Below are 19,000 nucleotides of genomic sequence, written 5' to 3' on the forward strand. Positions count from 1 at the left end.
ACTGGATATGATTTTTGAAGGGTATTCTGTGTGGGCAATTCTATTTTAGCAATGGTACCACCAAAAGTGTCTGTTTTCCACCCATGATCTTGCTATTTCTAGCACTCGACAATGATTTTAAGTGCCCAATCACAAATTAACTAGAACATGCCTGTGGTTTATCAGTCACTACTTTTGAAAAATGAAAGCAAAAAAAATCTGTACAAAAGTCGCACTGTTTATTATGCCGTGGTCATAATGGATCATTACAATTGCCTATTTATTAATTGCTATATGATTTATAATTCTTATGGTTGTTGTAAAGCAGTAAGAAGACCTGATCATTAATGTACACACAGATCTGATGTATTAGATTATTTTGCGAACGAGTATTCATTACAAAAGATTATAAATGGATAGTATCCAGATGTTCCTGAAGAGCATGCCTTATTGATGGTGTATAAACTTTGTGGAAATGAGTTGCTGGGCTCCCTGTCTTGGTCTCTGGTGGTATCTCACAGAAGAACATAAGATTTTGGGCCTAAAATCAAGAATTCCAAGATGACGCCTCCTCGATTCATCAAGATAGCCTATAATTTGTTAAAATAACAGCAAGGCTATTAGCATTTGCCATTATTTATGCACAAATGCTACAGCAACTTCAGGCGAGTACAGATGCGAGGTTAAATGTGGAAATCCAACAGTTGCAGTCTGAGTTGAGTCGCTCCACTGTTAGCTTCTCAAAAACAGTATCTCGCTGTCTGCCTCACCATTCAAAGGCATTGAATGGCATGAAGTTGCTGTATTTGTGTGGTAGATACAAATTAAATGCACCATTTCAGTCCAAGTTTCTTTTTAACGACATGATAAGTGTCAATTATAGCCAGTTAACCACGCTGGCACTGCAAATTAACTATTACAAGTGTGGAGTCTCATTGCTTCAGGTTTTAATTGTTCGACTTTTTTTTAAATTTAACATTTTTCCGTGGTTTTTTTCTCTCAATCCACTCTCTTTCACACACTCTCTTTCTCTTTCTTTACCTGATTTGACATTAAATTCACCCATTCTAACTTCCATTTCCTTCTCCGTCCTTGCGCTGTTAATTTCACAATCCTTCAATCTGATTGTTTAAGGAGCGACACAGTTGCTTGTCCTGTTCACTCTGGTCCCAAATGCCCTGTTTCCCTCACTATGCTGTTATCAGCTCGCGCTTTCAGCAACTAGCCACACCATTTTTTTTTAAAAACCTAAACGTGTAAGTCTAACTGATGTCCGACACTTTGATGCTCTGGCACAGCAAATTATGGCCCAATATCTCTGATTATTTGAGATTGTGGTTGAGACATGCTGTTGGTAGTAAAAGGGAAGCTTTCATAGAATCACAGAATGGTTACAGCATGGAAGGAGGTCGTTTGAGCCCGTGCCGGCTCTCTGCAAGAACACCTCAGCTAGTCCCACTTCCTCGCCCTTTCCCCGTAGCCTTGCAAAGAATTTTTTTCAGATACTTATCCAAGTCCTTTTTGAAAGCCTTGCTTTTGAGCCTGCCTCCACCACCCTTTCAGGCAGTGCATTCCAGATCATAACCACTCGCCGTGTTTTTAAAAAAAAAGTTTTTTCTTCTGTCGCCTTTTGGTTCTTTTGCCAATCACCCACCTTAAGTCTTCTGTCCCCTGGTTCTCGACCCTTCTGCCAATGGGAACAGTTTCTCTGTTATCTGCTCTGTCCAGGCACCATGTGATTTTGAACACCTCTATCAAATCTCTCAATCTTCTCTGCTAAAAGGAGAACAACCCCAGTTTCTCCAGTCTAGCCACGTAACTGAAGTCCCTCATCCCTAGAATCATTCTCTTAAAATTTTTCTGCGCCCTCTCCAAGGCCTTCACATCCTTCCTAACGCCCAGAATTGGACACAATACTCCAATTGGGGACGAACCAGCATTTTATACAGGTTCTTCATAATTTCCATGCTTTTGTACACTCTACCTCTATTCATGAAGCCCGCTTTCTCAACCTGTCCTGCCCTTCAACCATTTGTGCACATATACCCCTAGGTGTCTCTGTTCACACACCTCCCTTTAGAATTGTATGCTTTAATTTATACTACTTCTCCTCATTCTTTCTACCAAAATGTACCACTTCACACTTTTCTGTGTTAAATTTCATCTGCCACGTGTCCACTTATTCCACCAGCCTGTCTATGTCCTCTTGAAGTCTATCACTATCCTCCTCACTGTTCACTATACTTCCAAGTTTTGTTTCATCTGCAAATTTTGAAATTGTGACCTCTGCACCCGCATCCAAGTCATTAATATATATCAAGAAAAGAAGTGGTCCGACCCCTGGGGAACACCACTGTATACCTTCCTCCAGTCTGAAAAACAACCATTCACCACTACTCTCTGTTTCATGTCACTTAGCCAATTTCGTACCCATGCTGCCACTGTCCCTTTTATTCCATGGGCTTCAGCTTTGCTGGCAAGCCTATTATGTGGCACTTTGTCGAATGCCTTTTGTAAATCCATGTACACCACGTCAGCCGCATTGCCCTCATCAACCCTTCCTGTTACCTCATCAAAAACTCAATCAAGTTGGTTAAACACGATTTGCCTTTTACACATCCGTGCTGGCTTTCTTTAATTAATCCACACTTGTCTAAGTAACTGTTAATTTTGTCCCTGATTATTGTTTTTAAAAGCTTCCCCATTGCCAGTGTTAAACTGACCGGCCTATAGTTGCTGGGTTTATCTTTACACCCTTTTTTGAACAAGTATACAACATTTGCAATTCACCAATCCACTGGCACCACCCCCCCCGTTTCTAAGGAGGACTGGAAGATTGTGGCCCGTACCACCGCGATTTCTTCCTTCACTTCCCTTAGTGTCCTTGACTGCATCCCATCCGATCCTGGTGACTTATCTACTTTAAGTACAGCCAGCCTTTCTAGTACCTCGTCTTTATCAATTCTTATCCCATCCAGTATCTCCTCTACCTCCTCCTTAATATGTCTGTGGCAGCATCTTCCTTACTGAAGTACTCATTTTATACCTCGGCCACATCCTCTGCCTCCAAGCGTAGCTCTCCTTTTTGGACCCTAATCGGCCCCACCCCTCTTACTACCCTTTTACGATGTTTATGCCTATAGAAGACTTTTGGATTACCTTTTATGTTAGCTGCCAATCTATTCTCATGCCCTCTCTTTGCCCCTCTTATTTTCTTTTTCACTTCTCTGAACTTTCTATATTTAGCCTGACTCTCCGATGTATTCTCGACCTGACATCTGTCATACATAGGATTACATAGGATATATGACACAGAAACAGGCCATTCGGCCCAACCAATCCATGCAGACATTTATACTCCAGTCGCCGCGTCTCCTGTCTTTCTTCTTCTAAATCTATCAGCATATCTCTCTATTCCTTTCTGCCTAGCCTCTTAAATGCATCTATACTATTCGCTTCAATTACTCACTGTGGTAGCGAGTTCCACATTCTCACCACTCTCTGGGTAAAGAAGTTTCTTCTGAATTCCCTATTGGATTTCTTGGTGACTATTTTATATTGATGGGCTCTAGTTATGCTTTCCCCCACAAGTGGAAACATTCTCTTTATCCACTCTATCAAAACCTTTTTAAAGACCTCTATTAAGTCACTCCTCAGCCTTTTTTCAAGAGGAAAAAGACCCAGCCTGTTCATCCTTTGCTGATACGTATACCCTCGCATTTCTGGTATCATCCATGTAAGTCTTCTCTGCGCTCTCTCCAGTTCCTCTGTATTCTTTTTATAATATAATATGGTGACCAGAACTGTACCCAGTTCACCAAGTGTGGTCTAACCAAGGTTTGATACAGGTTTTAGCATAACTTCCCTACTTTTCAATTCTATACCTTTAGAAATAAACCCTAGTGCTTGGTTTGTGTTTTTTTTTTAATGGCCTTGCTAACCTGTGTCGCAACTTTTAGTGATTGTGTATTTGTACTCCAAGATTCCTTTGTCCCTGTGTTCCTCTACACCACCTAGACTCGCACTCTCCAAGTAATAAGTAATATTCTTCTTACCAAAATGTAATAACCTTGCATTTATCTGTTGAACTTAATTTGCCAATTATGTGCCCATTCTGCAAGTTTATTAATGTCCTCCTATAATTTGTTGCAGTTGACTCTCCCGTCCCTCAATTTGGTGTCATCCCAAAATTTAGAAATTGTGTTTTTGATTCCAAAATCTAAATTGTTAATGTAGATTGTGGACAGCAGTGGTCCAGCACTGATCATTTTGGAACACCACTACCTACCTTCTGCCACTGTGAATAACTACCCTTTACTCCTACTCTCTGCTTTCTATCTTGAAGCCAGCTAGCAATCCCTTCTGGTACTTGTGCCCTACATTCTCTGACCTTATTCATCAGTCTGTTATGGGGTACCTTATCGAAGGCTTTTTGAAAATCTGGATAAATTACACCTGCTGCATTACCATTGCCTACTCTCTGTTACCTCTTCAAAAAATTCAATAAGTTTGGTCAAGCAAGACTTTCCCTTTTGAAATCCATGCTGACTATTTGTTATATTTTTGGTTTCTAGATGTTCTTCTATTTTCTCCTTTAGTAGGAATTCCATTATTTTTCCTACCACCATGGTTAAGCTGACTGGTCTATAATTCCCTGGACATGTTATATCCCCTTTTTAAATATAGGTATTGCTTTAGCTCTCTGGCACGACACCTTTTTCTAATGAATTATTAAATTTATGTAGTAATGCCTCTGCTATCTCTTCCCTAGATTCTTTTAAAATCCATGGATGCAATCCATCTCGACCAGGGGTTTTATCCTCTTTGAAAGTGATTAGTTAATTTAATGTATCTTTTTTTATTTGGAATGCACTTACTTCATTACTAATCTCATCATCCAATGTCATGTTCACCTGTTCTATCTCCCTGGTAAATACTGAGGCAAAATAATTATTTAATATTTCTGCCATCTCTCTATTGTTACCAGTGCTATTATCCTGTCTATTCCTTAATGGCTCTATTCCCATCTCAACCTTCCTTTTTTTATTGATGTGCCTGTAAAATATTTTACTATTTTGTTTCATATTCCTTGATGATTTAATTTATAGTTACTAATTGTTTTTTTTTACTTCTTTCCTAATCTTTCCATATTCTCCCTCATCATGCACGCCCCTGCTGTCTATGTACTTAATATATGCCTCATTACTTAGCCTGAATTGTTCCCTTATGCCTTTATTTATCCATGCAGTCTCATTGCCATGACATCATATTCCCATATGGCTACTTGCGCCTGCAGCTCACCAGCCTTGTTTACTATGTTTTGTGCGTTCACATACATACATTATAAACCTATCTTAGACCATCCTGTGTTCTCTTAGTCTGACCCAACCTAATACCTTGCTATTTCTTGCTTTAGTGCTATCCATCTCTCCCAATCCTTTGTGCTCTTTGTTTCTCCTTTCTAATGCTACATCCTGGCGCCCATCCCCCAGCCAGCTTTGTTTAAACCCTTCCCAACAGCACTAGCAAACCTCCCCGCGAAGATATTGGTACAGACTCTGTTGAGGTGCAACCTGTCTGGCCTGTACAAGTCCCACCTCCCCCAGAACCGGCCCCAATGCCCCAGGAATTTGAAGCCCTCCCTCCTGCACCATCTCTCCAGCCACACATTCATCTGCTCTATCCTCCTATTTCTATACTCACTCGTGGCACTGGGAGTGATCGAGACATTATTACCTTTTGAGGCCCTGCTTTTTAATCTCTTTCCTAGCTCTCTAAAATCGGCTTGCAGGACCTTATCCTTCTTTCTACCTATGTCGTTGGTACCAATATGGACCATGATCTCTGGCTGTTCACCCTTCCCCCCTCAAAATCCTTAAACCTGGAGGCAACATACCATCCTGGAGTCACGTCTGCGGCCACAGAAACGCCTGCCTGCTCCCCTAACTATCGAATTCCCTACCACTATTGCTCTCCCTGTCTTCCTCCCCCTGTCCCCGTACAGCTGTGACACCCGTGGTGCCATGCACTTGGCTCTGGCTATACTCCCCAGAACAACCATCGCCCTCACCAGTACTCAGAACGGAATACTGGCTGGAGAGCGAGATGCACTCGGACTCCTGCACTACCTGCCTGGTGGTCCTCTTCTGTCTGGCAGTCACCCATTCCCTCTCTGCCTACGCACTCCTTAGCTGCTGGGTGACCACCTCCGGAAATGTGCCATCCACGTAGCTCTCAGCCTCGCGGATGCACTGCAGTGATGCCAGCTGCAGCTGAAGCTCCGAAACCCAGTGTTCGAGCTCCTCCGACACCTCCTATTCACGTGGTTGTCCTGGACACAGGAAGCATCCTGGAGTTCCCACATGGCACAGGATGTGCATTCCGCTGGACCAAGATGCCTACCTTTATCTCTGGCCACTCCTCTCGCTGTCCCGTAGGTCTGCTCTCGTCTCTATTAACTTAGAAACCTTGGGTTCTGTAGCCCCACTCTTCCTTTTCAGTCAGATGTCTCCACTGTCTTCCTCCTTTCCACTAATTCCTGCTCTCTCAAAATTCCTTACTCTGCTTAAGAATCACTCAGTTTGCAAATCTCCCTGCTCTGTCTCCAAGCTCTGTGCTCAAGCTTTAATCTGTATCTGGCCATAATACTGATAATCAAATGGAAATGGGGATTCTCTCAACACAGGCCTTCAAGGATTTAAAAAGAAACTTATTATCTAGTTATATTCAATAATTTTATGTATTACTATATGGTATGGCAGTTGTACTTTTGCTTAACTTTGGTTTTTTTAACCTGACAATAGGTGAGACGAACGTATTCGCATGGTACTTACAGGGCTGGCCCAATGCGACAGATCAGCTTGGTAGGAGCTGTGGATGAAGAAGTTGGGGACTACTTTCCAGAGTTCCTTGACAGACTGGAAGAGTCTCCTTTTTTAAAAGTAAGTATTTTTAGTTATTGGAGTTTACACATATTGTCGACAGTTTAGTATAGTTCCAAACTAAGCAGTTGGTATGTGTAAATATATATAGGTGGGTGGGATTGATATACAGGTTTGTGCCTGATATACAGGTTTGTGCCTAATAAAAGAATAAATTTGAGTGAAGGTGCTCCGTGATGGCAAAGACTAGTTACTTCAGCAACCAGTCAACATGAACATAAAACTCGATTCAGCTTAGCCATGCTTTGGGTTCATGATCATAGGCAGTCCCTCGGAATCAAGGAAGACTTGCTTCCACTCTTAGCATGAGTTCTTAGGTGGCTGTACAGTCCAATACGAGAATCGGTGTCTCTGTTTTGGGCCAGATAGTTGACGATTCACCTAAACAAAAGGTATGATCAACTGGTGGGGAGAGGAGAGGAGAGGAGAGGAGAGGAGAGGAGAGGAGAGGAGAGGAGAGGAGAGGAGAGGAGAGGAGAGGAGAGGAGAGGAAACTGAAAATGGGGAAATAACATCAACAACTTAATTCCAGTCAATATGGGTTGTGTTTAATGTCCACCATTGCTGTCCAGCTGATCTCTGATTGTTAGTCTTTTTCTAAATGCAAAAGCAGTGTGGACACACAGCATTTGAAATATTTGCCCAAAATCTTTTTATTTAAATTTTAACAAATTTATAACTTAATATTAGATTAATTTGCAATGTTGAAATAATGAGCCTGATTTATGCACACATGATTAAGTTACTGGGATATTGCAGAAATGTCCAAATTTCTAATAATACAAACATGGTAAAAACTCACACAAAAGCTCTAAATAGTTGAGAATTTTTTGACTTCCAACAAAACACATTTATGGCAACTACTTTGAAGAAAAATTCGATTATTTTACTTTGAAGTTATACAGTATTTGTATCTTAAGTGTATTCCTCCCCTACCCAAAAAAAACAACCTTTGCTTCATAGAAAATAGGTGCAGGAGTAGGCCATTCAGCCCTTCGAGCCTGCACCACCATTCAATATGATCATGCACTTCAATACCCCATTCCTGCTTTCTCTACATACCCCTTGATCCCTTTAGCCATAAGGGCCACATCTAAATCCCTTTTGAATATATGTAACGAATTGGCCTCAACAACTTTCTGTGGTAGAGAATTCCACATGCTCACAACTCTATGAGTGAAGAAGTTTCTCCTCATCATGGTCCTAAATGGCTTACCCCTTATCCTTAGAATGTGACCCCTGGTTCTGAACTTCCCCAACATCGGGAACATTCTTCCTGCATCGAACCTGCCCAATCCCATCAGAATTTTATATGTTTCTATGAGATCCCCAGATGTATTTCTATTAATTTCTAAATTCTTCTAAATTCTAGTGAACATAAGCCGAGTTGATCCAGTTTTTCTTCATATGTCAGTCCTGCCATTCTGGGAATCAGTCTGGTGAACCTTCGCTGCACTCCCTCAATAGCAAGAATGTCCTTCCTCAGATTAGACCAAAACTGTACACAATATTCAAGGTGTGGCCTCCCCAAGGCCCTGTACAACTGTAGTAAGACCTCCCTGCTCCTATACTCAAATCCTCTCGCTATGAAGGCCAACATGACATTTGCCGCCTTCACTGCCTGCTGTACCTGTATGCCAACTTTCAATGACTGATGTACCATGACACCCAGGTCTCGTTGCACCTCTCCTTTTACTAATCTGTCACCATTCCGATAATCTGCCTTCCTGTTTTTACCACCAAAGTGGATAACCTCACATTTATCTACATTATACCGCATCTGCCATATATTTGCTCACTCACCTAACCTGTCCAAGTCACCCTCCAGCCTCTTGGCATCCTTCTCTCAGCTCACACTGCCACCCAGCTTAGTGTCATTTGCAAACTTGGAGATACTACATTCAATTCCTTCGTCTAAATCATTAATTTATATTGTAAATAGCTGAGGTCCCAGCACTGAACCTTGCGGTACCCCACTAGTCACTGCCTGCCATTCTGAAAAGGACCCGTTTATTCCTACTCTTTGCTTCCTGTCTGCCAACAAGTTCTCTATCCACATCAATACATTACCCTCAATACCATGTGCTTTAATTTTGCACACTAATCTCTTGTGGGGACCTTGTCAAAAGCCTTTTGAAGTCTAAATACACCACATCCACTGGCTCCCCCTTGTCCACTCTACTAGTTACATCCTCAAAAAATTTTAGAAGATTTGTCAAGCATGATTTCCCTTTCATAAATCCATGCTGACTCGGACCGATCCTGTCACTGCTTTCCAAATGCGCTGCTATTACATCTTTAATAATTGATCCCAACATTTTCCCCACCACTAATGTCAGGCTGACCGGTCTATAATTCCCTGTTTTCTCTATCCCTCCTTTGTTAAAAAGTGGGGTTACATTAGCTATCCTCCAGTCCATAGGAACTGACCCAGAGTCTATTGAATGTTGGAAAATGACCACCAATGCATCCACTATTTCTAGGGCCACTTCCTTAAGTACTCTGGGATGCACACTATCCCTGGGGATTTATAGGCCTTCAACCCCATCAATTTTCCTAACACAATTTTCTGACTAATAAGGATTTCCTTTAGTTCTTCTCGCTAGACCCTCGGTCCCCTAGTATTTCCGGAAGGTTATTTGTGTCTTCCTTCGTGAAGACAACCAAAGTGTTTGTTCAATTGGTCTGTCATTTCTTTGTTCCCCATTATAAAATCGCCTGATTCTGACTGTAAAGGACCCACATTTGCCTTCACTAATCTTTTTCTCTTCATGTATCTGTAGAAGGTTTTGCAGTCAGTTTTTATGTTCCCTGCAAGCTTACTCTCATTCTGTTTTCCCCCTCCTAATTAAACCCTGTGTCCTCCTCTGCTGAATTCTAAATTTCTCCCAGTCCTCAGGTTTGCTGCTTTTTTGGGCCACTTTACATGCCTCTTCCTTGGATTTAACACTATCCCTAATTTCCCTTGTAAGCCACGATTGAGCCACCTTCCCCGTTTTATTTTTACGCCAGACAGGAATGTACAATTGTTGAAGTTCATCCATGTGATCTTTAAATGTCTGCCATTGCCGATCCACCGTCAACCCTTTAAGTATCATTCGCCAGTCTAGCCTAGCCAATTCACGTTTCATACTGTCGAAGTTACCTTTCCTTAAGTTCAGGACCCTAGTCTCTGAATTAACTGTGTCACTCACCATCTTAATGAAGAATTCTACCATATTATGGTCACTCTTCCCCAAGGGGCCTCGCACAACAAGATTGCTAATTAATCCTCTCTGATTGCACAACACCCAGTCAAGGATGGCCAGCTCTCTAGTTGGTTCCTCGACATATTGATCTAGAAAACCATCCCTTATACATTCTAGGAAATCCTCCTCCACCGTATTGCTACCAGTTTGTCTAGCCCAATCTATATGTAGATTAAAGTCACCCATGATAACTGCTGTACCTTTTATTGCACACATCCCTAATTTCCTGTTTGATCCCATCCCCAACTTCACTGACTGTTTGGTGGTCTGTACACAACTCTCACTAGCGTTTTCTGCCCTTTGGTATTGCGCAGCTCTACCCATACAGATTTCACCTCATCCACGCTAATGTCCTTCCTTACTATTGCGTTAATCTCCTTTAACCAGCAACGCTACCCCACCTCCTTTTCCTTTCAGTCTATCTTTCCTGAATATTGAATACCTTTGGATGTTGAGTTCCCAACTTTAGTCAACCGGGAGCCATGTCTCCGTAATCCCAATTACAAGATATCCGTTAACAGCTATCTGCGCAGTTAATTCATCCACCTCATTACGAATGCTCCTCGCATTGAGACACAGAACCTCAGGCTTGTTTTTTTAACACTCTTTGTCCTTTTAGAATTATGTTTAATGTGGCCCTTTTTGATTGTTGCCTTTTGATTTTTCTGCCCTTCACTTCTACTTTTCTCCTTTTATACTTTTTGCTTCTGACCCCATTTTACTTCCCTCTGTCTCCCTGCATAGGTTCCCATTCCCCTGCCCTATTAGTTTAAATCCTCCCCAACAGCACTAGCAAACACTCCCCCTAGGACATTGGTTCCGGTCCTGCCAGGTGCAGACCGTCCGGTTTGTACTGGTCCCACCTCCCCCAGAATTGGTTCCAATGTCCCAGGAATTTGAATCCCTCCCTCTTGCACCATTCCTCAAGCCACGTATTGATCCTAACTATCCTGCTATTTCTACTCTGACTAGCACATGGCACTGGTAGCAATCCTGAGATTACTACCTTTTGAGGTCCTACTTTTTAGCTCCCTAAATTCAGCTTGTAGGACCACCTCCTGCTTTTTACCTATATCGTTGATGCCTATATGCACCATGACAACTGGCTTGTTCACCCTCCCCCTCCAGAATGCGCTGCAGCCGCTCCGAGACATCCTTGACCCTTGCACAAGGGAGGCAACATACCATCCTGGAGTCTCGTTTGCGAGATGCCGATCTATTCCCCTTACAATAGAATCCCCTACCACGAGCTCTCCCACTCTTTTTCCTGCCTTCCTGCGCAGCAGAGCCACCCATGGTGCCATGAACTTGGCTGCTGCTGCCATCTCCCCCCAACAGTACCTAAGATGGTATATCTGTTTTGGAGGGAGATGACCGCAGGGGACCCCTGCACTACCTTCCTTCCACTGCTCTTCCTGATGGTCACCCATTCCCTATCTGCCTGTGTAACCTTTACCTGCGCTGTGACCAACTCACTAAACGTGCTATTCACGACATCCTCAGCATCGCGGATGCTCCAGAGTGAATCCATGCGCAGCTCCAGTGCCACAATGTGGTATGTCAGGAGCTGCAGCATAGTAGTCACTTCCTGCACACATAGTAGTCAGGGACACTGGAAGCGTCCCTGATTTCCCACGTAGCACAGGAGGAGTATGACACGGGTCTTGGCTCTCCTGCCATGACTTAACCCTTAAATTACTTAATTTGGCAACAATGCCAAAGGTTTCTTACTGCTAAGAAAAAGAAAAAAGATAAAGAAAAAAAAACTACTCACCACTCAACCAGCCAATCACTTACCCTCTTGGCTGTGACGTCACACTTCGATTACTTTTTATTCTTTCTTACTTTTGACCCTGCTGCAGCTAGCTGCTCCTGAACTGCCACTGACCCCGGACTGCCGCTGGGCCTTTATAGGTGCTGCTGCTCCTCCTCCCCCATACACAAGAATGGCACAAGTTTACTTGCCTTCTAATTCAAATCTAGAGCCCCCTGGATGTCAAGGGACATACAGGGTAAGATAAAGAAAAAAAGGGAAGCTCATGACAGGTATTGAGAACTCAATACTAAAGAAACTCTAGAGAAGTATAAAAGTGCAGGGGTGCAATTAAAAAAATATATCAGGAAAGCAAAGAGAGAGCATGAAAGAATGTTGGCAAGTAAAATCGGAGAAAACCCAAAGATGTTTTCTAAATATATTAAGAGCAAGAGGATAACTAGAGAAAGAGTGGGGCCTATTAGAGACCATAAAGGAAATGTGTGTGTGGAGGCAGAAGTCTTGGGTATGATTCTTAATGAATACTTTGCATCTGTTTCCACAAAAGATGTAGACTTTGCAATGAGAGAGAAGGAGTGTGAAATATGAGACGAGATAAACAGTGAGAGAGGAAGTATTAAGGGGCTTAGCAGCTTTGAAAGTGGATAAATTCCCTGGCCCGGATGAAATATATTCCAAATATTGTATAACTTCAAAGTAAAATAATCTAATTTTTCTTCAAAGTAACTGCCATAAATGTGTTTCTTGGAAGTCAAAAAATTCTAAACTATTTAGAGCTTTTGTGCTCTTTTCAACCGTGCTTTTATTACTATAAATTTGGACATTTCTGCAATGTTCCAGTTAAGAGAAGCAAAAGAGGAAATAAAAGCAGAGGTTCTGACATCATTTTCCAGTCCCCTCTGGCTACAGGTGTGGTGCCAGAGGACTGCTAATGTTATACCTTTGTTTAAAAGGGGAGAAAGAGATAGACCAAGTAATTACAGGCCAGTCAGCTTAACCTCAGTGATGGGAAAATTATTGGAAAAATTCCTGAGGTACAGGATAAATCTTCATTTGGAAAGACCTGGATTAATCAAGGACAGTCAGCACGGATTTGTTAAGAGAAGGTTGTGTCTGACTAACTTTTCGAATTTTCCGAGGAGATAACCGGGAGGGTCGATGAGGGCAGTGAGTATGATGTAGTGTATATGGATTTTAGCAAAGCTTTTGATAAGATCCCACATGGCAGACTGGTCACGAAAGTAAAAGCCCATGGGATCCAGGGAAAAGTGGCAAGTTGGATCCAAAATTGGCTCAGAGGCAGGAAGCAAAAGGTAATGGTTGATGGATGTTTTTGTGACTGGAAGGCTGTATCCAGTGGGGTTACACAGGGCTCAGTGCTGGGTCCCTTGCTTTTTGTGGTGTATATCAATTACTTGGACTTGAATGTTGAGGGTATGATTAAGAAGTTTGCAGATGACACTAAAATAGGCTGTGTGGTTGATAATGAAGAAAGCAGCTGCAGACTGCAGGAAGATATCAATGTACTGGTCAGGTGGGCAGAACAGTGGCAAATGGAATTCAGTTTGGATCAATGTGAGGTACTGCATTTGGGGAGGTCTAACAAGGCAAGAGAATATACATTAAATGGTACAACAATGAAAAGTGTAGAGGAGTGCAGGTCCACAGATCCCTGAAGGTAGCAGGCCAGATAGATAAGGTGCTTAAGAAGGCATATGGAATACTTCCCTTTATAAGTTGAGGCATGGAATACAAGAGCAAGAAGGTTATGCTTGAACTGTATACAACACTGGTTAGGCTGCAGCTGGAGTACTGTGTGCAGTTCTGGTCACTACATTACAGGAAAGATATGATTGCATTGGAGATTTACAAGAATGTTGCCTGAACTGGAGAATTTTGACTATGAGGAAAGATTGTAAATGCTGGGTCTGTATTCTTTGGAACAGAGGAGGCTGAGGGGAGACCTTATTGAGGTGTATAAAATTTATGAGGGGAGTGGATAGGAAGAACCTGTTTCCCTTGGCATAGACTTAAAGTAATTGGGGGGAGGTTTAAAGGCGATATGAGGGAAAAAAATTTTCATCCAGGGGGCGGTGGGGTCTGGAACTCACTGCCTGAAAGGATGGTTGAGGCAGAAACCCTCACACATTTTAAAAAAATACTTAGATGTGCACTTAAAGTGCCTTAACCTACAGGGCTACAGACCAAGAGCTGGAAAGTGCGATTAGACTGGATAGCTCTTGGTTGGCCTGCGCGGGCACGATGGGCCGAATTGGTCTCCTTCCGTGTTGTAAGTTTCTATGATTCTATGAAAAGATCTTGGTTTAAATTGTTTTGTCGTCTTCTACTAAAACATTTCAAGTGCCAGCTTTGGTGCTTGAATTGTAGATTTGTCATTTTAAATAAAGATTAATTTACTTGTGATACTAAATTACAATTGTATCTTGAAAGACATCTGCAGGAATTTGGTTGATCTTGTAAATCTACTGAAATAGATAAATTTTGATGAGCATGCATGTACATAACCAGTAAAAAAAAAAAGAAAGAAACATTTGTTTTCCATTTTTTCTGCCAATAGCGTACATTACCATGGGGATCACTTTCTAGTCTCAAACTTAAGTGCCGTAAAGAAAGTGACGATGGTCCTATTATGTGGGTTCGTCCAGGAGAACAGGTGATCCCTATAGCAGACATGCCAAAATCACCTTTTAAACGAAGACGGTAAGTTCAATGTCTTGTTTATTGTGTTAGCTAAACCTCCTTTGCCGTCCCTCAATCGTTAAGCTTCCACTGCTTATCTGCACCCATTTTCCTTCAGTTGCTAGGCACAGGAATAAGCTGTAAAACCAAGTTATGTGTCTTACAAAATGTCCAAATTTCTTCCAGCTTTGAATATCAGAAACCTAACACTGCAGGTCATATGGATAAAGTGTCAGAGTGCTGGGAACCTAATACATACCAAAGATCCTGTGGAACAAATGTCAAAACTGCTTTACAGCAGAACATATTCTGCATCTGGAACCTGATAAAATGCTGTTTTGGTCCATTGATACTCATCCCTCTATTGGATTATCTTCACATCCCAATTACATTTTGAACAATCTGAATATTTTTGTCTCCACTACCTGCCCGGTATTGCTTGAAGTGTTTATCATCACTCTTTAAATAAAAACATTATTTCTAATAATTTACTTTTCACTAATTTCAATGCATGTCCTCTGGTCCTACTTTCTTGCTTTTCTTTGAAGTAAGTTTCTGCATTTACTTTAATTATACTATTTCTAATACTGTGATGGAGTCCTCCTTTCTTTCAGGACTATATAGCATCTCTAATCTTTCCTCTGAGTGCATTTCCTTTACACTTGAGTTTGGACTTGTAGCTTTTTTTTCATAGGATGATGTGCAGAACTGAACATGGTACAGTACTGTTTATTTTCTGTGCTATATGTCATTAGTTCTTTAAAATTGTAGGGCTGTAATTGGTGAATGCAGTATACGAAACATTCTGCTCCTTGGGTGCTAAGAAAAGCATTGGAAGAAGGTGGGCAGCTGCTTGGCACAAATCCTGAGAACTTGGGGATTGATGCAAAAAAAAAGGAAAGGACTAGTATGGGAAATATGTTCATTAGATAGAAATGCTACGAGTATTGTATTAGTTGGGCGAATTACTTATTGCAATAAAAATAATAACTCTTCAGACACCTCAGGCTGTATTTTCCTCTTTGCAGCAGTGTTGGTGGAGGATGTCCCTCATCCTTGCCGCAAATACGATTCATTATTCTTGCAGGCCCGGACTCCTAGTGGGATTCCCACCACTAAGAGGGAGCCTGCCAGTGCCACAGAGGGAGGTTGAATGGCGCTGCCGCACCCTAAGAGATCCTAAAGCGGCAGAAGAACCCTAAAGATGGTAACTTTGTAGGCTTTTGGTAGAGGCCGAGGCCTATAAAAGTAAGTGGCTAGGGAACAGATTTGAAGGGGGAGAGGAGGACTCTACTAAGCTCTCTCCCTTGCGGAGATCGATGCCATCATTGTTGCTAACGTGGACCTATTGCAATGCCACTTGCACCAGGCAGTCCTGGGGAGTGGTGGTAATGATGGCAGATGGGACAAGAGGCAGGGGGGTATTTGAGGAAGGAGGAAAGATATGTAGTTTGCGGAGACAAGACAGCAGGCCTTACTACCCGATTTTGGGAAAGAGAAGGAAAATCCAGCCCCTGTTCTCATTAAGGCTTGCTATCACAGAATCGGATATCATCTTAAGACTGTACTTTCCAATGGAAAACTACGGTCTAGTTAAATTGAATCATGATGATGCTTTTACCCCCTCAACTTTTATGGAGAGGCACAATTTGGAGGGAGTCGACTCCCAAAAATGTTTGTCCCTGTTCCTCCATTAGTTGCCAGCGCCAGGATATAGGACTGCTACTTCTGTATCTCGTGTTCAAGCAATGGAATGCTTTTGGGTTGCAGAGCTGTCCCACCTTCTGTAACTCAAGTGTTAGGATGCTATTAACAGTTTGATTGTAATCTACCAAAATTCCTTGGATTCTGAGGCGGTCCCAACGGATTGGAAAACTGCAAATGTAACGACCCTATTTAAACAAGGAGGCAGACAAAAAGTAGGAAACTTTCGACCTGTTAGCCTAACATCTGTCATTGGGAAAATGCTGGAGTCTATTATTAAGGAAGCAGGAGTGGCACATTTGGAAAAGCATAATTCAATCAAGCAGAGTCAGCATGGTTTTATGAAAGGGAAATCATGTTTGACAAATTTGCTGGAGTTCTTTGAGGATGTAACAAGTAGGGTGGATGAGGGGGAACCAGTGGATGTGATGTATTTGGATTTCCAGAAGACATTCGATAAGGTGCCACATAAAAGGTTACTGCACAAGATAAAAGTTCATAGGATTGGGAGTAATATATTAGCATGGATAGAGGATTGGCTGGCTAACGAACGGAAAACAAAGAGTCGGGATAAATGGTTAATTTGCCGGTTGGCAATCAGTAACTAGTGGGGTGCCGCAGGGATCGGTGCTATTTACAATCTATATTAATGACTTGGATGAAGGGACCGAATGTAATGTAGCCAAGTTTGCTGATGATACAAAGATGGGTGCGAAAGCAAATTGCGAGGAAGACACAAAATCTGCAAAGGGCCATAGACAGGCTAAGTGAGTGGGCAAAAATTTGGCAGATGGAATATAATGTGGGAAAATGTGAGGTTATCCACTTTGGCAGAAAAAATAGAAAAGCAAATTATAATTTAAATGGAGAAAATTTGCAAAGTGCTGCAGTACAGAGGGACCTGGGGATCCTTGTGCATGAAATACAAAAAGTGAGTATGCAGATACAGCAAGTAATCAGAAAGGCAAATGGAATGTTGGCCTTTATTGCAAGGGGAATAGAGTATAAAAGCAGAAAAGTCTGCTGCAACTGTGCAGGGTATTGGTGAGGCCATACCTGGAGTACTGCGGACAGTTTTGGTCTTATTTAAGGAAGGATATAAATTGGAGGCTGCTCAGAGAAGGTTCACTAGGTTCATTCCGGAGATGAGGGGGTTGACCTACGAAGATAGGTTGAAACATAGAAAATAGATGCAGGAGTAGGCCATTCGGCCCTTCTAGCCTGCACCGCCGTTCAATGAGTTCATGGCTGAACATGCAACTTCAGTACCCCATTCCTGCTTTCTCGCCATACCCCTTGATCCCCCTAGTAGTAAGGACTTCATCTAACTCCTTTTTGAATATATTTAGTGAATTGGCCTCAACAACTTTCTGTGGTAGAGAATTCCACAGGTTCACCACTCTCTGGGTGAAGAAGTTTCTCCTCATCTCGGTCCTAAATGGCTTACCCCTTATCCTTTGACTGTGACCCCTGGTTCTGGACTTCCCCAACATTGGGAACATTCTTCCTGCATCTAACCTGTCTGAACCCATCAGAATTTTAAATGTTTCTATGAGGTCCCTCTCATTCTTCTGAACTCCAGTGAATACAAGCCCCGTTGATCCAGTCTTTTTTGATAGGTCAGTCCCGCCATCCCGGGAATCAGTCTGGTGAACCTTCACTGCACTCCCTCAATAGCAAGAATGTCCTTCCTCAAGTTAGGAGACCAAAACTGTGCAAAATACTCCAGGTGTGGCCTCACCAAGGCCCTGTACAACTGTAGTAACACCTCCCTGCCCCTGTACTCAAATCCCCTCGCTATGAAGGCCAACATGCCATTTGCTTTCTTAACCGCCTGCTGTACCTGCATGCCAACCTTCAATGACTGATGTACCATGACACCCAGGTCTCGTTGCACCTCCCCTTTTCCTAATCTGTCACCATTCAGATAATAGTCTGTCTCTGTTTTTACCACCAAAGTGGATAACCTCACATTTATCCACATTATACTTCATCTGCCCACTCACCTAACCTATCCAAGTCGCTCTGCAGCCTCATAGCATCCTCCTCGCAGCGCTCACTGCCACCCAACTTAGTGTCATCCGCAAATTTGGAGATACTACATTTAGTCCCCTCGTCTAAATCATTAATGTACAATGTAAACAGCTGGGGCCCCAGCACAGAACCTTGCGGTACCCCACTAGTCACTGCCTGCCATTCTGAAAAGTACCCATTTACTCCTACTCTTTGCTTCCTGTCTGCCAACCAGTTCTCAATCCACGTCAGCATACTACCCCCAATCCCATGTGCTTTAACTTTGCACATTAATCTCTTGTGTGGGACCTTGTCGAAAGCCTTCTGAAAGTCCAAATATACCACATCAACTGGTTCTCCCTTGTCCACTCTACTGGAAACATCCTCAAAAAAATTCTAGGAGATTTGTCAAGCATGATTTCCCTTTCACAAATCCATGCTGACTTGGACCTATCATGTCACCTCTTTTCAAATGCGCTGCTATGACATCCTTCATAATTGATTCCATCATTTTGCCCACTACTGAGGTCAGGCTGACCGGTCTATAATTCCCTGTTTTCTCTCTCCCTCCTTTTTTAAAAAGTGGGGTTACATTGGCTACCCTCCACTCGATAGGAACTGATCCAGAGTCAATGGAATGT

At 42.4% G+C, this 19,000-nt stretch overlaps 1 protein-coding gene across 1 annotated transcript in view; it reads left to right on the plus strand.

Moving 5' to 3' along the window:
* The window catches only part of LOC139278506 (lysine-specific demethylase RSBN1L-like), a 70,777-nt gene that overhangs the window by 38,313 nt on the left and 13,464 nt on the right, over nt 1-19,000 (plus strand). The window contains exons 3-4 of the mRNA XM_070897349.1: nt 6,783-6,920; nt 14,521-14,663. Of these exons, the coding sequence (XP_070753450.1) occupies nt 6,783-6,920; nt 14,521-14,663 (281 nt within the window). The remainder of the gene's footprint in view (nt 1-6,782; nt 6,921-14,520; nt 14,664-19,000) is intronic.

Source organism: Pristiophorus japonicus, chromosome 13 (assembly GCF_044704955.1).
Source record: "Pristiophorus japonicus isolate sPriJap1 chromosome 13, sPriJap1.hap1, whole genome shotgun sequence".
Classification (NCBI taxonomy): domain Eukaryota; kingdom Metazoa; phylum Chordata; class Chondrichthyes; family Pristiophoridae; genus Pristiophorus; species Pristiophorus japonicus.